General features: G+C 43.0%; 2 protein-coding genes across 2 annotated transcripts in view; one reads left to right on the top strand and one right to left on the bottom strand.

Annotated features, from left to right (window-relative positions):
- POLR2K (RNA polymerase II, I and III subunit K) overlaps positions 1-22,997 on the top strand; it is a 245,521-nt gene that overhangs the window by 176,627 nt on the left and 45,897 nt on the right. The gene's annotated exons all lie outside the window — the stretch shown is intronic.
- The window catches only part of RGS22 (regulator of G protein signaling 22), a 75,340-nt gene that overhangs the window by 26,220 nt on the left and 26,123 nt on the right, over positions 1-22,997 (bottom strand). The window contains exons 11-18 of the mRNA XM_081873990.1: positions 22,061-22,235; positions 21,366-21,520; positions 20,390-20,486; positions 18,911-19,036; positions 15,640-15,741; positions 5,101-5,295; positions 3,101-3,193; positions 1,204-1,376 (exon numbers count right to left, since the gene is read on the bottom strand). Coding sequence (XP_081730116.1) covers positions 1,204-1,376; positions 3,101-3,193; positions 5,101-5,295; positions 15,640-15,741; positions 18,911-19,036; positions 20,390-20,486; positions 21,366-21,520; positions 22,061-22,235 — 1,116 coding nt within the window. The remainder of the gene's footprint in view (positions 1-1,203; positions 1,377-3,100; positions 3,194-5,100; positions 5,296-15,639; positions 15,742-18,910; positions 19,037-20,389; positions 20,487-21,365; positions 21,521-22,060; positions 22,236-22,997) is intronic.

Raw genomic sequence — 22,997 nt, 5'->3', positions numbered from 1 at the left:
AGGAGACCCCTGTTGCCCTCACAGTCATACAATCCCCAGAGGTCCCCCGGGAAAGAGGTACTGACTGTTAAATCACTCAGGGAATTGTTTTATCTGATAGTTAGATGTCATTTGTATATGTATATTGTTTTGTTGCATATTTTAGAGTGTCTAACTCTTTGACTCCATCTGTACCTTACATTTAAAGCACCTTTTTACAGTGGTACCTCTAGTTGTGGACTTCATCCGTTTCGGGGTGCCATTTGCACCCCGAAAAGTTCGCAACTAGAGTGCCTCTTCCGCGCATGTGCGTGGCAAGATCAAGCACATGTGTGCATGTGCGCAAATCGCTTTTGCGCATGCACATGTGGCAAACCCGGAAGTAAACACTTCTGGGTTTGCCACGTTTGTAAGCTGAAAGTCTGTAACAAGAGCAGAACGCAACTTGAGGTACCACTGTACCATTTTGACAGCCATGGGTTCCCACAAAGAATGCAGAGAACCACAGTTTGTTAAGGGCCCCTCACAGAATCCCCAGAGTTCCCTGGGAAGAAGGATTGAGCATCCTTAACCCCTTAACCAACCATGGAATCCCAGGATTTTTTGGAGGAAGCAATTCAGACAGTAGTACTTTAAATGTATGGCTATAATCCCAGAATCTCCTGTGAAAAGCCAGCCAGAGGAAGAGATTCTGGATGGAAAGCTTCAGCTGAGTAAGACAGCAAAATGTCTTGGACCAGCCTTGCACAGCTTTTATATTTCCTTTCAGTTATATTTTCCTTTCTGGTGAGAAATTAGATCTGTGGATATAAACACCATGTGCCTCCCCCACTGACATGAATGAGAAAGACTTGATGAGCAGGTCAGAGGAGAGTGGAAGGTGCCCCACGTGTACCTGGGAGCATACATAAGGCTCTGGATTGGAACACATGTGTGCCTGTGATACACCTGCACCACCACATACCCACAAAACCCATTCCTGAGATGGAATTCTGAGATGACTTTTTTTCTTTGCAAAAAATCTAGCTCAGCCTTCCCTAACCCAGATGTTTTAGACTACACCACCTATGTTCCCCAGCCATATCTGGAGGGCACTACATTGGAGAAGGCTGATCTAGTCACTGCAGCAATAATTTTATCATGAGACAAGATACCAAATATCACAGGCTCCGGTCAAGAAGACACACTTTCACTGCAAGGACATACTAGCACAGGAAAAAATACCTTGCAGACTGCTGTTCAAGGAATGTCCGGAAAGCTTCCAGCTCCAGTTTCTTCTTTAACAGGTCCTGAATGCTATATGACGTAGCTTCTTCAGGAAGTGCTTGACTTGGGGGTGCTGTGACTACGGGAGGTTCAGGATGCAATGGGGTCTCCTCTTCTTTGACAGCCGAAACCTAATGAAAGAATTGTACCAAGCACTCTAGTTAATCTAATCAACGACTCATTTTCATAAGACTTATAGATTTTCCTCTGCCTTCCTACTTTCTACAGATTGCTGTTGTTTTCTGCTTCTCCATGGAATTGCATTTCAGGACCAAACATGAAGGGGCAATTACATGTATCAAGATATGAGACAGGGTGCACTCCACCAAGGATGACTGCCAAGTGACCGACAGTTATTACAAAATGGCTTCTATGGGAGTCAAGCGCTGATGAAGAGGAGATGGAGATGTGCGCTGAAATCAGTGTTTCCTTATCTCTGAGATGAGGCTTATGATGTGACTGTAGAAAGCCTTTAGATCACATTTTCTGGCCCAAGGGCCACATCCATGCTGAAAGTAGATGCTGAGGTAGAAAAATAAAAGTTGGTAGGACCAGTTTAATTGCTGCCCTCAGAATACTACTGATTAAAATGGGGGCCCTGATGTAAGAAAGGATTGCCAGATCAATCAATCTTTATTACGGTCCAGAGACCCAACAAATAGTTACAAAGCAATACACAATTCAGACAGCCTACCTCCAGGTTAAACAAGCATTTTGTTCAGACTTAAAGATAGGGATCATTGGTTCTTGCAACCACCGATAAAAACTTCGCCACTGCTAATGTTCTAGCGTTTCTCCGGTCTTCCAATAGGAACCTGACATAGTGAGCCTCTGATTTTCCCGGGAAAGGCACCAGCAAGGGTAGTAGGATTGCCAGATCAGCTAACTAAGGCCACATTCACTTAGTATATTTTGAGCACTAAGATGCCACTTTAAACAATCATGGCTTCCCCCAAATAATTCTGGTAACTGTAGTTTGTTAAGGGTGCTGAAAGATGTTGGGAGAACCCTATTCCCCCTCAAATAGCTACAATTCCCAGATTTCCCTGGGAAGAGGTTGTTAAACCACTCTGCGAATTGTAGCTCTTGAAGCGGTATCATGGTGCTCCAAATGAATGGAGTGAAAGTGGCCCCCCCAAAGATGGGCTGTGCAAACTAAAGCATGGACCGCTAACTGGAGGCTACAATCAAGTATGGCCTATTGCTTAAAATATTCAGAGCAGATGCGGCTCTGTCCTTTAAGGCAGCCTTTCCCAACCTGGTGTCCTCCAGATGGACTACAACTCCCATCAGTCCCATCCAGTATGGTGAGAAATTATGGAAGCTGTAGTCCAAAACATCTGGAGGGCAAAAGTTTAAGGAACCCTGTTTTGAGGCAACACCCCATGGATTAATCCTCACCACCTAGACAACTGGATGTAAAAATGATGTGCATTCTCCTAGTGTAAAGGCTTTGGGCCTATCCACACCACTTGAAATGCAAGCAAATGGAGGCTGTCCCATGTGTCAAAGCACCACTTGGGTCTCATGACTTTTCATAGACCTTGTTTCTGTCTTTCTTCTCCTCCTCCTTTTGTAGTTTACATGATGGCTATTACCGAATTGTGTGGCTGGCCACTTCTCATGAAGCACTTCCTATCTAAGTTTTCTAAGGAGATGACATGCTGTAGCTTGTTGCTATGAGTTGGACCTTAGCGTGGGTAGTGTGTCCCTCAAAAGCCAGTGATGCCGAGCCACAGTGTGTAAAAGTCTACAAGTGTCTACAAGTTATCCCACCCGAGAAATACAAAGAGTTAACCTCCTGGTGCTAGGCAAAAATAAAGAGCTTGTTTTTGTTAATAGGTGCTTGTCTTACCTCATCCTTCTTGGAAATGCTGTCTCCATGCAAAGCCTGCAGCTTTCTAAAGTACACTGAGTCCAGCTGTCGAGTTTCTTCCACCAGCTCCACCTAATAAAAATAATATCTTATGTCATCCACACAGTACACATTATAGAAAGGAAGATGAAGGGGTTGGAGAGGCAGCCTGCCAGTGACAGTGGGTAGAAAAGAATCACATTTGCCAATAACAAGACAGATGTTTAGGAGGCATATCACTGGAAGTTGCATCCACTGGAGCAGATGGCTCAAGGAGAGGATTCGCTGAAACAGCTAAAAGGAAATTCCCTCCCAGCGGTGCTGATGCTTCTTACTCGAGGGTGAATGCACCAGCGAAAAAGGAAGCATGATAAAGTTGTTGCGAACTTTGTGCAAGGACTGGTTTTTCAAATTTTATTTTAAAAATGCATTCAGAAGGAAAACACACCAATTTTATTTAAACTCATCCAGGATAATGTTTTAACTTTCAGATAAATAACAAATACATATACATATATGTACAGAGGAGTTATCTTGATGCTGGAGGCACAGAGAACTATAGTGGTACCTTGGGTTAAATACTTAATTCGTTCTGGAGGTCCATTCTTAACCTGAAACTGTTCTTAGCCTGAAGCACCACTTTAGCTAATGGGGCCTCCTGCTGCCGCCGCGCCGCCATAGCCTGATTTCTGTTTTTATCCTGAAGCAAAGTTCTTAACCTGAAGCACTATTTCTGGGTTAGCAGAGTGTATAACCTGAAGCGTATGTAACCTGAAGCGTATGTAACCCGAGGTACCACTGTACACTCCTTTTAATAGCGAGCTCAGGCAGCTAGTGCCACTAGGATTATAGCCAAAACAGGAAACTAGGAAAGCAAAAGTAGGTACAGTGGTGCCTCGCAAGACAAAATTAATTTGTTCCGCGAGTTGCTTCGTCTTGCGATTTTTTCGTCTTGCGGAGCGCGGATTCCCCGGGTATTAATGGCTTTAAGAAAAAGGACGCAAACCCGCAAGACGTTTTCGTCTTGCGAAGCAAGCCCATCGGGAAATTCGTCTTGCGAAGCACCTCGAAAAACTGAAAACCCTTTTGTCTAGCGAGTTTTTCGTCTTGCGAGGCATTCGTCTTGCGGGGCACCTCTGTATTAGCATCCTTGGGGAAACCCTGAGATTTGCAAAATACCCAGAATGATAACAAAAACAAACAAAGGGGACAGGAAAATCTAAAATGCAGCCCAACATGGACTGAGCATGCTCAGAAGAAACAGGTCCCACCTGTGATGACCGAACATTCAAACGGCTGATACTTATATAATAAAAACTGGACAGTGTAGCATCCTGTTAGCCACGCTGACCTGGATTTCTTTCTTCCTTTAATAATGTTTTTATTGGTTCTTCATGGTACAAAAGATACATTTTGAGAAAACAATTATTAAACCAGTAAACAGCGAACTACTTGTCCCGATAGAACTAGAGATTTTTGTCATGCTATGTAATAAAGTTTCACTTTATTACTCTAAAATATCACGCTAGATCTGGATGTCTTGTCTTGGAGAATTTTGTCTAGCCCTCTCTGTTCACAATTGGGAAGGGCGTGATGACCATTCTCTCCCAGACAAACAACAACATCTATGACCCACAGGGATCCGAGGCAAGAAGATGAACAGGCTTAAGGTTAAATCCTATTTTATTAGTTGCTTAGAGCCCTCAAAAAGCCAATGGACACCCAGTATGCTAGAAAATACCAGGGCTTTAAGGGCACAGACAATAAATTAAGAGTCGGCACTCAATTAGGGGGGGAAAGAGGATGAAGTTCTATGAATTATTTTGTAGCTTAAGGATTGCTAGCCTCCTTACACAAGCCAACAACCAGTTCAACACTGCATGACTCCGAATGCAGGGATTTCAGATGCAACAGCTTAGCAATTCAAACAAAAGGGGCCAATGATGAGTTAAAAACAATACCACTTCTTTCTCACTTTGTATCATATATCCTTAAATTACCTGCCCATAAGTTTTTCTGTCTTGTTCTACCATCTTCATCCATGGCTCTAAAAGAAGGATGAGGATGTATTCTTCTGCTGAGTCGAAAAGATCCTCAAATGGTGGCTCAATTTTCTGGTAAATCTCATTTTTTGTGATCTGTTGTAGTCCAATATCCATGCTAGCAGAAGGGGCAATGTAACTGGCATAAAGAAACTGTGTTGAGTGGAAAGAGAAGCAAACAGTTAGATGGCCACCCTAACAGACACAATAAATTCATTTGTCTAACTGCTTTGAGGTTGTTGTTGTTGTTGTTGTTTTTAAATAATCAAGTGGTGTATACATTTTGTGAAATAAAAAAGGGGGAAATATTAAAAAAACATATTTGTAATTTGTGTTTTCTGCAACATTAGCTCTCGTTTCCTATTCTCATCCTGCTATTAATTATTCCAAAATTCATTATCTGCTGTCAGTTGTTATGCTGTTTACCAAAAATATTTGGTTTCCTCTCCAAGTTTGTTAAAACTGCTAGAAATGGAAGATCTGTGAAGGGGAAACTACTGGTCCCCAGGATACTCTGTGGTAAGTCATGTGCTTTAAATGTGCATTGAATATGCTTTAAATGTACAATGTGGATTTGCTCTTTTGTGATACACACTATTTTAGCACAACACAGGAACTCTGCAGTTTAAACACTAAAAGATTTGTTTTAACAAATTAAAACTAAGTAGGGCTAACAGAAAGCAAAATGGAATGATATATCCCACCTCTTATTGTGTTCTGCCTGGTTGCAAAATAAAATGCAATTTTCAGATACACAACAATACTACCAAAACTTGGAAACTTCATGGAAAACTAATGCTACAGTTACATCAAATTTTAATATGATCTACTGTTCAAATGTAAAAAAAGCTACATTAGCAAAGAACAGAAAAAGATTTTAAACAATGCAACATCTATAAACGTTTTTTCTTAGAAGGGGATTAGCTATTTTATTCAGACTGAGCTGGCTAAATTGATTGCCCTCCTATGACTCATAAATTAACACATAGGAGCTGAGAATAGGAAAGGATGAAAGAAAGAAAGAAAGTTTTCCTTGCCTCGCTGGAAATGTTCTTTCACCAATGTGTGCGTTTTTAGAAGCTCAAATGTCATCTTTTTGTTTTACTCATTGGAAAAGTGGTGGAAGCTGTGTGTCCATTATTTACAAAGCCATTCTGCAGGCATTCATGTGCACTGTACAGAACAGTAATCCTTACATTTTGTTACGTTACGAACATTATCTTTTGCATAGCAGTTGATATAAACAAGGCTTGCTTGAAAAGCTTAAATTTAGAGGGCTTTTAGGCTGTTGCTGGGACGGCTGGGTTGGGATTCAGTTGCACTCCAGAAAATTCAGGTTGCACAATTAACACTGAATTGGAGCGCTTGTGCCACAAACCTACTTCCCCCAAATATTATACTTTTTCCAATAAGTAAAGTGAGGGGAATCATAGAATCACAGAATTGTGGGATTGCAAGGTACCCTGAGGGTCATCTAGTCCAACCCCCTGCAATGCAAGAATCTCAACTAAAGCATCCATGACAGTTGGCCATCCAACTCTTGCTTAAAAACCTCCAATGAAGGGGACTCCACCACTGGAAAGTTTGGGGTAGCATTCGTTAGGCACAACATCATCCAACACTCCCACAAACAAATCAGAATGAATGCTCAATAAATAGCTGGCCTCATCTGATCTCCCTGGAAACAAATCAATAAGCATGTTCAATAAACTGGCCATTTGGAAGTGACCCATATTCGTACTTCATTCTGATGCAGAAAAACATAGGGACATGGGAAGCTGCCTTATACCAAGCAGATACTTAGCAGCTCTCCAAGGTTTCAAAGAAGGGTCCCGCTCCGCTCTATTTGGACATGCCAGGGACTGAACTTGGGACTTTCTGCATGCAAAGCTGATGTTCTACCACTGAGCCACAGCTCTTCCTGAAAGGTTCTTTGCTTATCTGACAAATGTCTGAGTGGCACAAACATAGGAATCAGCTTTACTCAATGTCAGATCACTGGTCTATCCAGTTCAGTACTGTTTATACTGACTGGGAAATGACAGTATGTAGGGCAGGGCTGGGGAACCTGTGACCCTCCAGATCATGTTGGCCTCCAACCCCTATTAGCATCAAACCAATGGTCTGGAATGATAGCAGTTGTAGTCCATCAACATCTGGAGGGCCACATGTTCTCCCAGCCTGTTTTAAGGGGTCATCGTCATCATTAGTATCCCACTTTGCTGTTAAAAGCAGAAGCAAGTAAAACAGTACCGTCAAAACCATACAAAACAAAAATCAATCTATGCATAAAAGGTGGCATGCCTCTCCATCACTTCCCCTGGTACACACATTCCCACAAACATCTATGGTCCAACAAGTGTTGCAGCACCACACAAAGCCAGAGGTGATCACAGGATACAATATGAAGTAATATGGTTACTTCAGGTAACCATATTTCTACCACACAACTTTCAATTTCAATTCACACACACACACACACACACACACACACACACACACACAAATCCACGTAGTTTATCTCCAGTTTAATAATGCAGCCTTTTTTCTGGCGCAAACCTAAGTTTGAACATATGATGGCAACAATTGCCAATGTTGTTCTCACTCTCAGTGGTGAAGATTCTCCTTTAAATATCACTTTATTTCCCACTCTATCTATGCTTTCCAGACTTTTTCTGGGGTAGTCAAACTTCTAAATGCCCCTTGTACAGGATAGGGCTCTGAACAATTAGAGTATGATACCGTCCATTACATGGGGGAAAATGTTTTAATGGGGTATCTATAAACACCTGAAAAGTTCAGAGAAAAGTCACAGTACATATAACAGCATATCAGACTTCATTTATTCAGCGATTTTTTTTCTTCAGTAAAAAGAAGAATGCATTTCCCTATATTGCCTCTATATAATTTCTCAATAATATAAAAGCAAATTCCAGATGTGGACTGTGTTCAGTGTTTGCATCTTTATACTATTTATAAAGATAAAATCTGGAGGCAGTAAATTTATCCAGCACCTCCCCCTATTCCCAAATCAGGTCAGCATTCAGGTATAAAACCCTGACCCCAGAAAAGTAAATTGGGCATTGTCTTGGCTTAGTACAGACAAAACTTGTCCTCAAGTCTTTATTTCTAAACTCCCAAGTATCCTGGTTGAACCAGAATTAAGTATTAAATCCATTTGAAGTAAATGAGAAAGTTAAGCACATAATGTAATGAAAGGTCCAAAAGTTAGGAGATATATTCGCGAGCACACACACACACACAATTCAAGTTGTCAACATTGTTTTCAAGCAATTTAATTTCTGTACATAAAACAGTGATAGCTCTTTTCATCTAAAATTGTCCCTGGCATAACAGCAGCATATTTCCTATAACAGCATTACATTTTTCTACCTCTAAATAGCATTTCTTCCTCCGGCCCCAAGCAGATTTCCACATGTGTTTGTCGTTTTCCTTTTCCAATTCATTTTACACTTTACTATATGTACTTTTAGCAAAATAACCACAGTGCATTCCATTCGCTGTGCATTACGGTGGCGCGCACACACACACACACACACACACACACACTAAACCCCCTGGAATGCACTGTCGTTTCTTTAATATATCACAAAGCTCGAACAGAAATAATCAAAGAAATTATATATATATATATTTTTTTAATTAAAAAAAAATCTAATTTAGTGCTTATTTTCAGTGGCATAACAAGCACACCCACATAGCACATATGAAAGGCTTTTGGGCACAGTTCATGCGGAAGTTGTCCTATGCAGGCCTCGAAGTAAGGAAGGAATGAGTTTTATAATGTCAAGCCCTGTGAAGCATTCAATTCGCTTGTACAAGAAAATCAATCCCATTCATAGGGCTCAAGGAAAGTTACAGCACCAAAGCATCCATTTAACAATAGGATAAAACCTTGTGCCCAATTATAAACAAAAAACCCTGACCACCAAAAGCCAAACCAAATAGAAAGTCTTTAATGCTTTCCATGGAGGTGTGTGAGATAGGGCTTATGGCAGGGGCAGTCAATATAGTACCCTTCATGATGCTGGAATCCAGCTCCCATCAGACCCAGCCAACATGGCCAGTTGCAGAAAAAGCAGCCGTTGTCATCCTTAACATGTGGAGGGCACCAGGCTGATTCTCCTTGTTCTATAGTGGGGTGGGGTGGGGAATTGATCCAGCCAGTGGGCCAGATCCCTTTTGGCTCTGACATAAGTGGGTAAGTTCGCCCACCTGTCAAGCACGATGGCATAATGACATCAGGAGACAGCTTCCAAGGAGCAATGTCAGTACCCAATCAGACAACATATTCAAAAGGGCATGCTATAACCACCAATCAGCTGAATCCAAACCACACCGACAAATTGCCATTTTCCCTCTGTAGGCAAATGCCATTCCATTTCTACATTTCTTTAAAATGTATTAAAATACATAATTAAACACTTTTAAAAATAAGTATTTAAATGTGGATTTGGTCTCAAGGCATGTATTTACATGCGTGGTTTGATACCTTTAAGCTACTGCAAATTATTTTGCCACTTTCAGAGAAGTGCAAAAACCGATGGATTAGCTAAGTTTCATTCCACACATGAGGTGTGGATCAGATTGTTTTGCACAGCCGTTCACAGATAATCAAGTTCCTCAAACATCCCTTTTTGAGAGGCATAATGCCTAAAAATCTGGATCGGCCTCTGTGTTGTTGCCTAGCAGGGCTACCTTTCTTGCAAACATCCTCTGAACACTCAAACATGACTAGCTTTATTGACGTACAGCAGACAGGGAGCCCTGCTTACTCCAAGGCTCAGACTGGCTTCCTTCTCCCACTCATATCTACAGGAAGTTCTGTCCTCAAGTACTTCACCTTGACCCAGAACTAGTTATATACATAGCCTCCTTATATACATGGCATGCTTTGCCCCAGCACTTCTTGCTTTTCATAGTCAATATTGTTTGGCTTCAGTGGGCTCTTTCAAATATCACTATTAATATAGCTTTTTGGAGCTTTTGGTTATTTCATTTTACAATATTTTGATACAGGTTATATTTTAAAATTTTAAAGTGCTGTACAGAGACAACAAACGCCTAAAATAAAAGCACTGTGGAACTATAATGCACGATTCACAAAAATGTAAAATTCACAGTGACCACAGTAACTGCCAATATAGCCAAGAAAAGCCTGGATAAACACATAGGTTTTCAGCGTGCCCTAGAAGCACAGCAGAGCCAGTGCATACCTTTTATCTGTGCCTTATTTATTTACTTTTTGCTATGCTGGTTTTTATATTAATTGTAATTATTGTATTGTGATATCTTTATTGATTGTTGTTAGCTGTTGGCAGTACGTGGAAAAATAAAATAAAAATAAAAATAAGTTAAGTCAGTCTCTTAAGATATCTCCAGGGCACAAGTCACATAATTTGTTCTCGTTTACAGCTTTCAAACTAAAATAATAACAAACAGGATTGTGCATACTCTCCATTAAATATATACCAACTACACCAAGGTAACCCAAATTCTATGGCAATTTGAGCTGGTATACATATATTTTATGTGAATTGGGCTACTTTGCATGCATTTGGTTAGTTTGTACAATTTATTCTGCTTCTGCTTTTCAAGGGGTGGGCTAAGAAGCTTGCAGAACATTGAAGGCCACTTCTGATAACCATTTTCAAGCTTATCTTTGAACAGAGTTGAGGTAGAAACTTGCTCAGCGAAGTGGGAATTCTCAAGATTGATGAATTCTGCCTCCAGTGTCATTTACTGTATCATCAGAAAACTGCAGAATACACATAGCACTGAGCAGTAATAAATGTTTGAAATAGAAGCAAAGAGAACACAACATGCTTTTCAAATCTCCCCTCATCTGTTCATGGGCATAATCAGAATAAGCATATTAATTTCCATGCCAATGGTGAGGGCAGAGTTTGGAAAAGCACAGTGACCAAAAGCAGCCTCTTTTCTTGATTGGATGCAGCTTGGGACTCATCTGCGTTCCAATCGCGTTATTTATATATATATATGATCATGCTGCCATAAAAAGCAAACTCAAGAATGATACCAAATGTTGCCGCACATGTGTTGATTTGCTATGTTACATTTGGGTTGTTAGTTATGCTAATGGAACAGTTTCACATATTGCATTTTGATGTATTTGCTTTTAATGATCATGCGGATATCGCTTTCTGCAATTTCCTAGTTACACTCTTTGTGCAATGTTCTGCTGTCACCACCAGGCCCAGCATGGAAATGAGATTAAGAAGGAGAAAAAGAGTCAGAGGAAAGTCACAGCTTAAACATATATTCATGCACTGCCGGGCATATGCTCCAAAAGCCCAAGTTTAAAGCAGTATTGAAATTGTACTAACACAATTTCTTTCTTTCTCTTTCTTTCTTTCTTTGAACTAAGGTTAACAGGTCTAACTTACACAACATTAAAAAAAAAATTTAAAAGCATGATGGCTAAATGGAATGTTCCTTCAGAGAGGCAGACTAGGGTTGTAGTTCAGTGACAGAACACCTGCTTTGCATGCAGAAGGTTCCAAGTTAATTGTCAGCATCATGTCTGGTGTTGACCTATAAAGCCTTAAACGGCTCAAGACCACTTGCATGTTAAGCACAGTACACTGTGGAAGCGAGGCGTGAAAGTGAAAAATGGAAGTGAGCACAGAAAGAAGAAAACCATGGTACACTTGCATTGACACGACCGGATACCTTCATCTGTCCCATATTTCTTGATCAATGACCAGCATGCTGGCTGGGGCTAGATCATGGAGTTCAACCACACAGGAGACCAAGCTTTTGAATTACTGTGCTTGTGATTGACAACATTCTCACTCAAAATACAATGGGTGCAAGTAATGGCTACTGAGGCTCCATTTCAACTGGTACTAACTAAGTCCGTACTTCCAAGGCATAAATTTAACTGGTGAAGCCTGTGCTACAGAAATGGGGGAGGTCTTGTTGGACCTAATAACCAGTATTCCTGAAGGAGCGTCTCCACCCCCATCGTTCACTGAGGTCTAGTGCCAAGGGCCTTCTGGCGGTTCCCTCGCTGCGAGAACCAAGTTACAGGGAACCAGGCAGAGGGCCTTCTCGGTAGTGGCACCCGCCCTGTGGAATGCCCTCCCACCAGATGTCCAAGAGAAAAACAAGTACCAGACTTCTAGAAGACATCTGAAGGCAGCCCTGTTTAGGGAAGCTTTTAATGTTTAATATTCTGTTGGAAGCCACCCAGCGTTGCTGGGGAAATCCAGCCAGATGGGCGGGGTATAAATAATAAATTATTATAATATTATTATTCAGCCACTCTAACCTTTTCATTGATGCAAAAATATAAGAGTGTGCTTGTTATGTAGTGAAGTTTCACCCTGGGCCAGCAGGGGGATACTGTAGATAGTTTTCACTCAGGTCTGTAGATAGTTTTCACTCAGGTCCACGTCAGTTATTTTAAGCGGGAAACTCTGGGTTGTTGTTGCTACAATGTTGACAGCCGGCTGCCTATAAAAGCAGGCCGGCTGAGCTGTTTGCCAGTCAGTTCTATTCCAGCTTACAAAATAAAGAGCTGCTTTGGAGAAATCGCTGTGTCGTCTGCTATGTCAACCCACAACTTAACACTGGCGACGAAGGTGGGATGGATGGACATCAGAGCACAGCCAGATGCGGCCAGCCTCTGAACTGAGCTGAATCACTGAGCTGAATCACAGAGCGAAATCACTGAGCGAAATCACTGGACAGAACCAATTCAGAGCTGACTGTTCTGGCTAGAGCACTGTGTTCCATCCATCACCCTTCACTCCGGCATCGGAATCATGGCTTCACTTGTGCCTCTACCGCCGTTTGCACCAGCCTCTGAATCATGGGACTCCTACCTCGCTCGGTTCGACTGCTACCTCCAAGCCAACGAGCTGACAGAAGTATCAAATAAGCGGAAGCGGGGCCTATTCCTCAGCCTCTGTGGGCCTGAGGTGTTTGAGACGGCCCGAGCATTGGTTGCGCCTGAAGCAGTCCAGGCAACACCGTGGGACACAATCCAAGAGAAGCTCCGCAACCACTACGCACCAAAGTCGTCCAAGATTGCTGCCCGCCATGCGTTCTACCACCGGAACCAGGCAGGGGGGGAGTCAATCAACAACTACACCACTGCCCTCAGACAGGCTGCAATGCACTGCGAGTTCCGAGACTTAGACGATGCCCTGATGGATCGAATTGTCTGCGGGGTCCGGGACATCCATCTGCAACGGCGTCTCCTTGCCAAGCCAGACCTCACGCTACAGAAAGCCATTGAGGAGGCTGTGGCCTCAGAAGCTGCTGAACGCTCCACCCAGGAGATCCGCAAGTCCAGCAGCCCGCGTCTTGATAGGAAGCCAGTTCCGGTGCATCATGAAGAGGCCAGCAGTGATGAGGCATCCTCCAGTGAAGACGATGACGTGCACCAGACAAAGCGGGAGCGCAGGAAGTTCCAACAGAAGTCCAAGGGCCAACCAGAATGTGCCGGCTGCGGAGGCAACCATTCCCGTGCCAAGTGTCAATTCAGAGACGCCATCCGTAGGAAGTGTTCCAGAAGGGGCCACATCGCTAAGGTCTGCCAATCGGCTCTGTCTGACACCCCCCCTTCACCGACTCGCAAGTCCAAGTCGCCCCCATCAAGCTAAAGCCACGCCGGGTTCCCTTTGCTCTCAAGGCTAAGGTGGACGAACAACTGGACAAACTGATCGCCCAAGGAGTTTTGGAGCCGGTTGACCACGCCAAGTGGGAAACCCCCATCGTCACGCCTGTCAAGCCAGACGGGTCGGTGAGAATCTGCGCTGACTACAAGTGCACGATCAACAAGGCACTTCAGCAGCACGCTTATCCGGTTCCTGTTGTCCAACACCTGCTGCATTCCCTGGGTGAGGGTAAGGTCTTCGCTAAGCTGGACCTTGCCCAAGCCTATCAACAACTGCCCGTCGATGATGCCCTCCACCACTACCGAGGCCATCATCCGGGTGCTGCGAGGCCTGTTTGCAACGCATGGGTGTCCTGATGTCCTTGTCTCCGACAACGGACCGCAGTTCACGTCAGGCACGTTTGAGCGGTATCTTTTGGGACTGGGCATCCGCCATGCCCTAACGGCACCCTTTCATCCATCCAGCAACGGGCAAGCGGAGAGAATGGTGCGCTCGGCAAAAGAGGCACTGGCGCGCCTGGACCGGGGAGACTGGCACGAGCGGGTCACCGAATACTTGTTCGTGCAACACATCACCCCTCATGCGGCCACAGGGCGGAGTCCTGCTGAACTGCTTATGGGCCGCCACCTCAGGTCACCGCTCGACCGGCTGCACCCGGACTTTGCCGTGGCTGAACCCCCAGGCTGTGCCAACGCGCCACGGTCATTTGTCCCAGGAAACCAGGTCTTTGCCCGGAACTATGTGGGGGACATTCCTTGGGTGCCAGCCACAGTAGTGGGAGTCACTGGACCTCGCTCGTACCAGGTGGCACTCGAAGACGGACACTTGTGGCGCTGGCACATAGACCAGCTTAGGCGCAGGGTTGGGGACTTGGACACTACCGTGGTGCCCCCAACTGCGCCTGTGGCTCCAGAAGAGACACTTACAGATGGCGAGGCTCCACCTACACCTCCCTCGCAAACTGCCAGCGTGGAGCCGAACCAAGCCACTTCAGAGGGTCTGCCAGACTTACCACAGACTCAGACCACTCCACTTGCGGAGGCTCCACTCACAGCAGTGGATCCAGGGGATTTGGTTTCAACGCCACCTAGGGTCGCACCACAGCCTCAGCAAGAACTGTGTGGCCCTCCGGACTTGGCTACCAGTCCCCGGCGGTCTGGCAGAGTTTCCAAGCGCCCAACTTATTTAAAGGACTATGTTGTTGGACATGTATCACTGTTGGTCTAAGTATGGGAAATGTAACCGATATGCTTTTGTGCCTAATTGAACCATTATGCGTAGTGCTGTATATAAGGAAACCATTATGATTGTAACTAACGCCTTATCTCGGTGGGGAGGGGTGTTATGTAGTGAAGTTTCACCCTGGGCCAGCAGGGGGATACTGTAGATAGTTTTCACTCAGGTCTGTAGATAGTTTTCACTCAGGTCCACGTCAGTTATTTTAAGCGGGAAACTCTGGGTTGTTGTTGCTACAATGTTGACAGCCGGCTGCCTATAAAAGTAGGCCAGTTGAGCTGTTTGCCAGTCAGTTCTATTCCAGCTTACAAAATACATAAAGAGCTGCTTTGGAGAAATCGCTGTGTCGTCTGCTATGTCAGCCCACAACTTAACAGTGCTATTTCCAAATAACAAGCAGCACAGCGACTGCACAAGGATTACACAAAATGCCTGGAGCCCAGATACATATCTGAGCAAACACCATGCCCAGCTAATGTTTAGATCATCTACAGAAACCATTTAAAGCATCTTTTGCTGATAGTGACTCCAGAATAATTTCCTTGGGGACAGACATACTTGGAAGCAGTCTTACTCTATATTTATGACTTACTTGAGCTTGCTGTCCCACTTTGAAAGGATGGATGGTTTCTTGATAGAAAAGCTGGTGATAATCCTGCAGATCAAACCAAAAATACGTGCTGTTCTTCCACAGCTACAGATGGAGGGGGGAAATAGAAGTTATTGCTACCCAATTTTTGTGAAGTTTTCCAAAAAAGAAAAGAAGTAGTTTACATTTCCAGGGTTAGTTGACTGCACAGCTCCTTGGGGTTCACCATAAATCACACTTAATTGAAAAGAGCTTGAGTCATGTGTTCCATGCTGGCAGAAGGAGAGCTCACGTAAAAGCGCTGCCACTGTAATACATGTATTTCCAATACGTGCTCTATCTTTTATTGTATCCTCTTGCAAATAATTGGCTATTAAAATTGTTAGTGTGGTGGTTAACATTCGAAGATTAACCCACTTTTGAATGGAATTAAGCCATCGGTTCATAATGCACATCTGAAACTTACACTGTGCTGGGACAGCATTTTTCTGCAATTGCTGAGATCATGAAATGTTTTTATCCTGACCATCTTACATTTTTTAATTATGCGCCTTTCATCCGCCCCTCACTAAAACTTGGTGCTGTTGTGCAAAGCCAAGTATTTCCATAGGGACAAAGCACTTAATGAACTCCATTACCTCAGAGGCTCTTGTCATTTTGAAACAAAATCAAGGGAATTTTTTCTGAAATGTTACAACAGGCATCAGTGCCCCAAGTTTTGACACTTAGCTTTGAAGATTTTGGCCAGCCAGAGCCAAGACAAATGTAAATTTTGACTATGAAGTCTGCACTGTATGTGAAATGATAGAGAATATTTTAGTAAGTCTGCTAGTTTGCTGAATTGTGTTTTTAATTTATTTCCCTTTTTAAAAAATTGATTTATAACCTTTTCTGAATAATGAACAAGCAACCATAACATATTATCATCTTAAGAATTACACATCATTAAAGTATATATAAAAGTCAATATTACATAGTTCATACGTGGCACCCGGGACGGTTCTGATTCTTAATTATTATATATGTTCTGAAGAATTAAAAGTTAACACTACTCTCTGAATTGTGTCTGTTAACTGGATAATAAATCCAAATGACTACAATGAAGAGTACTTCCAAATAAACCTATTCAGGGTCTATAGGTAAGTCCCACTGATATCAGTGGAGCCTAGGGCTTGATTACGTTTAATGTTAAAAGCATCACCTGGAAATATTGTATGAGGTATTTCTACTTAATAGTAAACACAGGGCTGCTTTGAATTAGAATCACAACATCCAGACAGAAGTTTAACATTTATCTTCCCCACCACAATGCAGACAAAAATCACTCCTTGGGGCAGCAATTAGCAACATGAAAGAAAGCTTCCATTGGTGCCAATGGGAGCATCTTCCTGTTGCTATTTGTAAAATGGGGAATATTCTTTCCCCAAGTAAATTGGAGTTAAAAGTCCAACCTCCCATCCATTTGTGCTGTGTTTCCAATTCAAAACAGACTCTGGCCTTACTATTAAACACACACACACACACACACACAGAGAGAGAGAGAGAGAGAGAGAGAGAGAGAGAGCGCGCGCGCGAGAGAGCTATAGACAATGCATTTTATGTCCCCTGTTGTTAGGCCCTAATTCCCAGGTGTGCATTAAGATTCTAATTTTAGAATGAAATTTTAAAACACTCCTACTTGGAAGTAGGGATGAAGGAGAAATTCAAAGCAGCTTTCATGCAAAGACAAAACCCTATTTGCTCTTTTTGAAACAATATGTGAGCTGAAACAAAGATATCCTTCTGAATTTACAATCTGAATTTTGCAATGCTGTTCTCCGGTCAAGAAATGCGTACAAAAATGCTTATGCTAGGGGAAAGCATGAAGAAGAATGCATATATTTATGAAAATGGTCTACAAAAAATTGCTTTGTAAAAATGAGTAAATTGCATATAAAAAGGTGTATAATACAATTTTCATGAATGGTTTAAAAAAAACAAAACCCAAACTGATGTGGAAACATGGAGAATTGAAGTTAAGTTTGGAAAAATATGAAACCGAAAGAAACCAACATTGATAGATTTGCCGACCCCTACTTTAAAATAAGATCCCAGAAATTAATGGGGCACACTTCCAAGTAAGGAAGTTCAGGATGGAACTTCCTGGATGGCAATTCTCTTGTCTTTCCTCACATTCAGTCCACCCAGAACAGAATATCCTACATAGGCTTTGGAGGACTGGAGTGGGTGGGATACTTCAAATGCTTGATTCTCTCACCTGTCCTCCATGGATACATCCTGCTTTTAAAATCCTCCAATGTGGTTGGTCCCTGACATCTCAGGTAGCAAGTGACAGGAAAGACCTCTGCCTGAGACCTTGGAGAGCCACTGATAGCCAATGTAGACCACACTTCCCCAACACAATGCCTTCCAGATGAGTTCCAGACTACAACTCCTGTCCTCCATGACCATTGGCCATGCTGGCTGGGTATGATGGGAGTCGCAGTGCAGAGCATCTGGAAGGCACAGGATTGGGGACAGCTTGTGCATACAATACCAACCTAGATGGAGCAGAATAAGGCAGCTACATTTGTCCATATTTTTAAGGAGGGACTTTTTAGAAATACCTTCTCTAGCATCTTCCTTTAAGTAAAGGTAAAGGGAACCCTGACCATTAGGTCCAGTCGTGACCGACTCTGGGGTTGCGGCGCTCATCTCGCTTTATTGCCAAGGGAGCCAGCGTACAGCTTCCGGGTCATGTGGCCAGCATGACGAAGCCACTTCTGGCAAACCAGAGCAGCGCACGGAAACACCGTTTACCTTCCTGCTGGAGTGGTACCTATTTATCTACTTGCACTTTGACGTGCTTTTGAACTGCTAGGTTGGCAGGAGCAGGGACCGAGCAATGGGCGCTTACCCCATCACGGGGATTCAAACCGCTGACCTTCTGATCGGCAAGTCCTAGGCTCTGTGGTTTAACCCACAGTGCCACCCGCATCCCAGCATCTTCCTTTACCAATCAGCTATTTCCCGATCCCCAGCCCAATCTAGCATGACCTTATTTAAAGGGAGATTATAAATATTTAGGCATGATAAGAATAGCCAATGTGTCTCTGGGCCTCTGAGGTTCAAAACCATCCTTAGCTGCTCAGTTCAATGAGTTGCCAGCATTTTCTAGCCTAGTAATCTTCACTGGGCTGGAGAGAGGCCAAAATGCTTCTGCATATTCCTAAGAAGAAGGTGCAAAGTGCCCATCGTAAGAATAAAATACCTTGATTTAAAAAAATCCTTATACCTTATTTTCCGACTTCTCACAGAATTCAGTAAAGATGTAGCCTGATCTGCTCTCCACGTTAAGGGACTGAAGCATTCTTTCCATTACAGAACTTCCCAGTTCTGAAACGGCTGCAGTCGTTGTGCCCTAGGATCACAGAAAGCACAGTTCAGCAAGGCATGAAAGTCTCATTCTGTCTCAGCGGCAGCCAAATAAACCAGATGAATGGTCTCACCTGTTTTCTAATCTCAAGTTTCTTGAATGTGGTACTTTTATCTCTATAGTGACACATTGCAACACTTGCCTCTCTCATGTGTCCCCTTCTTCAGTTCTTGCCGTACTATCAAATTTTAGGAAAGAATAGTTTAATCCTTGCCTGTGTGCCTGTGAAGCACTGTGGAACATGGTGGCATTTCATAAATATATACTAATAATGAAATGGATGTTGCAGACTTAAACATTTGCGTGTGTTTTTACTGCTTTGTGATAGGACTGACAGGTTCCTTAGGGGCATCTAGAATCTGGGAAATCTTGGGTGATGTTTGGTTAAAAGGAAGTAGCATCGCATCAACTGTCTTCCCTCCTGTCTTCCCTCAATATGCATTTAGAAGGGAAATTAACTGAGTATGCATCTGGGACCTTGTAGGGTTAAAAAAAAAAAAGTTGCCAGGAGGGAAAAGGAAGAGAAAATGACTTGTTGGGAAGGGTTAAATATCCCTAAAGCTCTCCAACAGCTTCCTCAGCCAAAATGACAACTTACTGAGACTGCTTTTCATTATTATTTTTCTTTTCTAAAAAAACTGTTGGGGCTTTGTTTTCTGCAGTTTGCCCCTTAAGCAAGCTTGGCACTGGTTTACATTTGTGGTGCCTTAACATCAAGGTTTTGGCCTGAAACAGAAATGGCCAGTAGGAGAATTCTGGCCCCTGTAGGAACTTCATGTGACTGCTGGTAGCTCTGCCAGTTTTTAATCGAGGCATGGTAAAAAGGTTTGCCTCAGGTTCACTTCTAAGGAAAACAAAACAGAACAAAATAAAAAGGAGGTTTTGAAATTGTGGAAATAAGATATTTCACAGTTTGATGCCATCTCTCCCTCTCTCCTTTTTATTTTGCATGTAACATAAATAATATGCAAGTGTACTCATTCGTGGGGTTAATGCTGTGCCTGGTCACATGTGGTCCATTATAGTGAAGCCCTTATAGTGTGACAAATTCATTATGCAGCTTGTCTGATCATGATAGTTATGGGGTGAATTTTATGCAGCACAATATACAATTCAGACCTCAGACCACGGTCTGGAGAACAAAGTTAGCTGCCTCTTGCCTTTTGTAGCCAGTTTTGATGTTATCAAGAGAGTGGGGACTCTCTCAAGAGGTGGCTACCACAGGGTAAGCCCAAACAAGAAGCAATCATACCTCCACTCTGGTATGGAGGGCAGTATCATAGTCACCTGGTCACCAAACCATTTTCAGCAGATCCAGGAATTCCAAATGCTACTCACAGGGATCATTTCTGCGTAGGTGTATTTTCTATCCAGCTTTGGCATCAGATAATCTGTTTTGTCAGGAATTGTTGTCATATGAGCAGCTGTTGCTGGCCTGGACCCATGAAGAAGAAATAGGTTCAAAAGATGCTTGAGGATCATTGGAGACTATGTCATGTGTTACAAAGGAGATAAAGTAAGTGAGTTCATGGTTAGGGTTATTGAGTTCTATTCCTAGAGACAGTGTCCTTACCTTTAAATGTTCCAAGCAAAGAGAAGATGCAGACAGTGTACCTCCAAGCTTATTCCTCCTCCAGCTCTTGCCCTGCATCCCAGCTGTGGGGAACCTTTGACCCTCCAGATATTGCTGAACTTCAGCTCCCACCAGCACCACCAAATATGGCCAATGGAAAATAGCCAGGGATGATGGGAGTTGTAGCCCAGTTACATTGGAAGGAACATAAGTTCCCCACACTTGCCTAACCCTTTCCCAACACTTGTTGGGGGGCATAATTAGAGCCCTGCTGGCAACAGCAGGTTGAAGTAGAGAAGAGGAGGACAAGCAGTGGGGCTGGCGAAGGAAGAGAATGAGAGCCACCAAAATGGTGTCCTTTCTTGGTGCCTCTGAACATTAAAAGACACATTCACCATTTCCAGGCAAGGATCTACGACAGGTGCTTATGACAAAATATTAAACGAAGATGCAGTCAGCGGAAGAATAAGCAGGCAATGAATGAAACTAAAATGTGGTAGAACATGTTATGAATAAAAAGAATAAACGCTTTTTGCATACAGGCAACTCCCTGTTTGCACGGGTGTTGCATTCTGGGTCATTGCATGCGTCAGCGGTCATTTGTAAGTTCGTTCTGCCCCCGCCCAGTTCTGCCCCCTGCTGGGGCTGAAGATGACACGCATGCCAGCGGTCACACATCAGTTAGACACATTCAAAATGGTGCATGCAAAATATTTTATATGTGGAGATCTAAGTGCTTACCGCTTCTTGTCAACATCCATTGAACTCAAGAGGAGAGCAGGAGCTTCCTGAATAGCACTTTGGCTCCGGGGCAGGACTGCTGATAACAGTCTGGAAGGCATCTGCTGATCTACCGTAGCTCCTTTTGGTGGTGGGGATGATCCCGTTTCTCCTCTCTAGAGAGAAAGAACTCAGAATTAACTTGTCCTCTTCCATCTACTGTACATCTGTTTTCAATAGATACAGTCTAGATTTAGTAAAAAAATAAAAATCTTTTGTAATAACCCCAAATTCTTTGCACTAAGGGTAACTACAGCATCAGACCGAAACCATGAACTGCTTTTTCAATTCAGGACAATTTTGAAGATCAGTTTGGTGGTTCTATAGCAGGGACAGCTCTTGAAAAGACACGCTTAAGTACACATACCCAACTCACATGGCTTATGAATGCCATATATTTCTACTTGATAAAACCATCAAAACAATATGATGGTTCAAAGGTCAGCTTTTGTAGGCCAAGGGAGCTGCATTTGATCCACTAGCTGAGTCAAATTTCCCACTAGCATGTTACAAGTTACAGCACCGTCTTTCTTGACCAGGCCTCCACTATCACAGTTCTTGCAGTACAAGTTATATAATGGGGTTCTGCCCTCTTCACCACCTGGTACAGGCATCATATATTATGGATGAAAGTCCAAGAGGGACAGTAGCAGTACCTGGGGCTGTGCTATTTTTGGCATGCAAGATTTAGCTCTCAGTGGCAAGAGTGATACCATCTGTGGGAACGGATCCACATCCATACGTGGCTTCTGTTGCCGAGAATGCCAGATTTTCAGTTTGGTGCTGGCAGCCTGTGTGGCTCCTGTATGGATAACACAAAACCGGGGACCCCTGGAGAGGATATAAAGAAACAAGTAGTTAGATGAACACTGTAAGTGGGCTCAGGTGAACAAAGGGAAACAATGCTGCCTTTTGTTTCTCTTTGTGTCAGAGAGAGCCCTTGACCCGTTCCTCTTGTTGCCCCCAACTGGCAGTGGTAGCAGAGAAATGGGAAGGATGACAGGAAATATGTCCTGCTGCAGAAACTGAGAGATGTTCTCACCGTTTTGGTCTATTATTATTTATTACTTACTGGTCGCTTGTCACCAAACAGGTCTCCAAGCAACTTACCACTGAAGAACACACACACACACACACACATATATATATATATACACACACACACACACACACATTTTAAAATAGAATAGAAAAGGAGGAAAATCATATAAACATTGACATACCATATATCTACATCTATGTACAGCCCCCTTCCTAACAGTAATAACAACAAGCAAGAATCTTCACTCACTCGTTAACTTTTAGGCTGCCTTTAAGGGCGAAAGTCACAAGGCAGCTTGCATAAAAATGTAAGAACAACAAAAATCTGTGCACCAAAAGCCACCAATGAAGCAGCAATATATAGCATCACCCCATTAAAAGGAGCATAAAATACTAGTATAATTTCAAGCCAACAGACCATGACATCTTAAGAGAAAGCAGTTTGGTTCTTCCCATGTTCAGCATTTAGCTGCTGATGTAGCAAACGTTTAGAGGCATAATTTTATCTTTCCTCCCCTCAACTCCCCACAAAGTGTTGAGACAAAACAGGAT

The sequence above is a fragment of the Podarcis erhardii genome (assembly GCF_964252035.2).
Source record: "Podarcis erhardii genome assembly, chromosome: 8".
Lineage (NCBI taxonomy): Eukaryota > Metazoa > Chordata > Lepidosauria > Squamata > Lacertidae > Podarcis > Podarcis erhardii.
The sequence above is the reverse complement of the archived record's forward strand: the minus strand, read 5'-3'. Positions and strand labels throughout refer to the sequence as shown.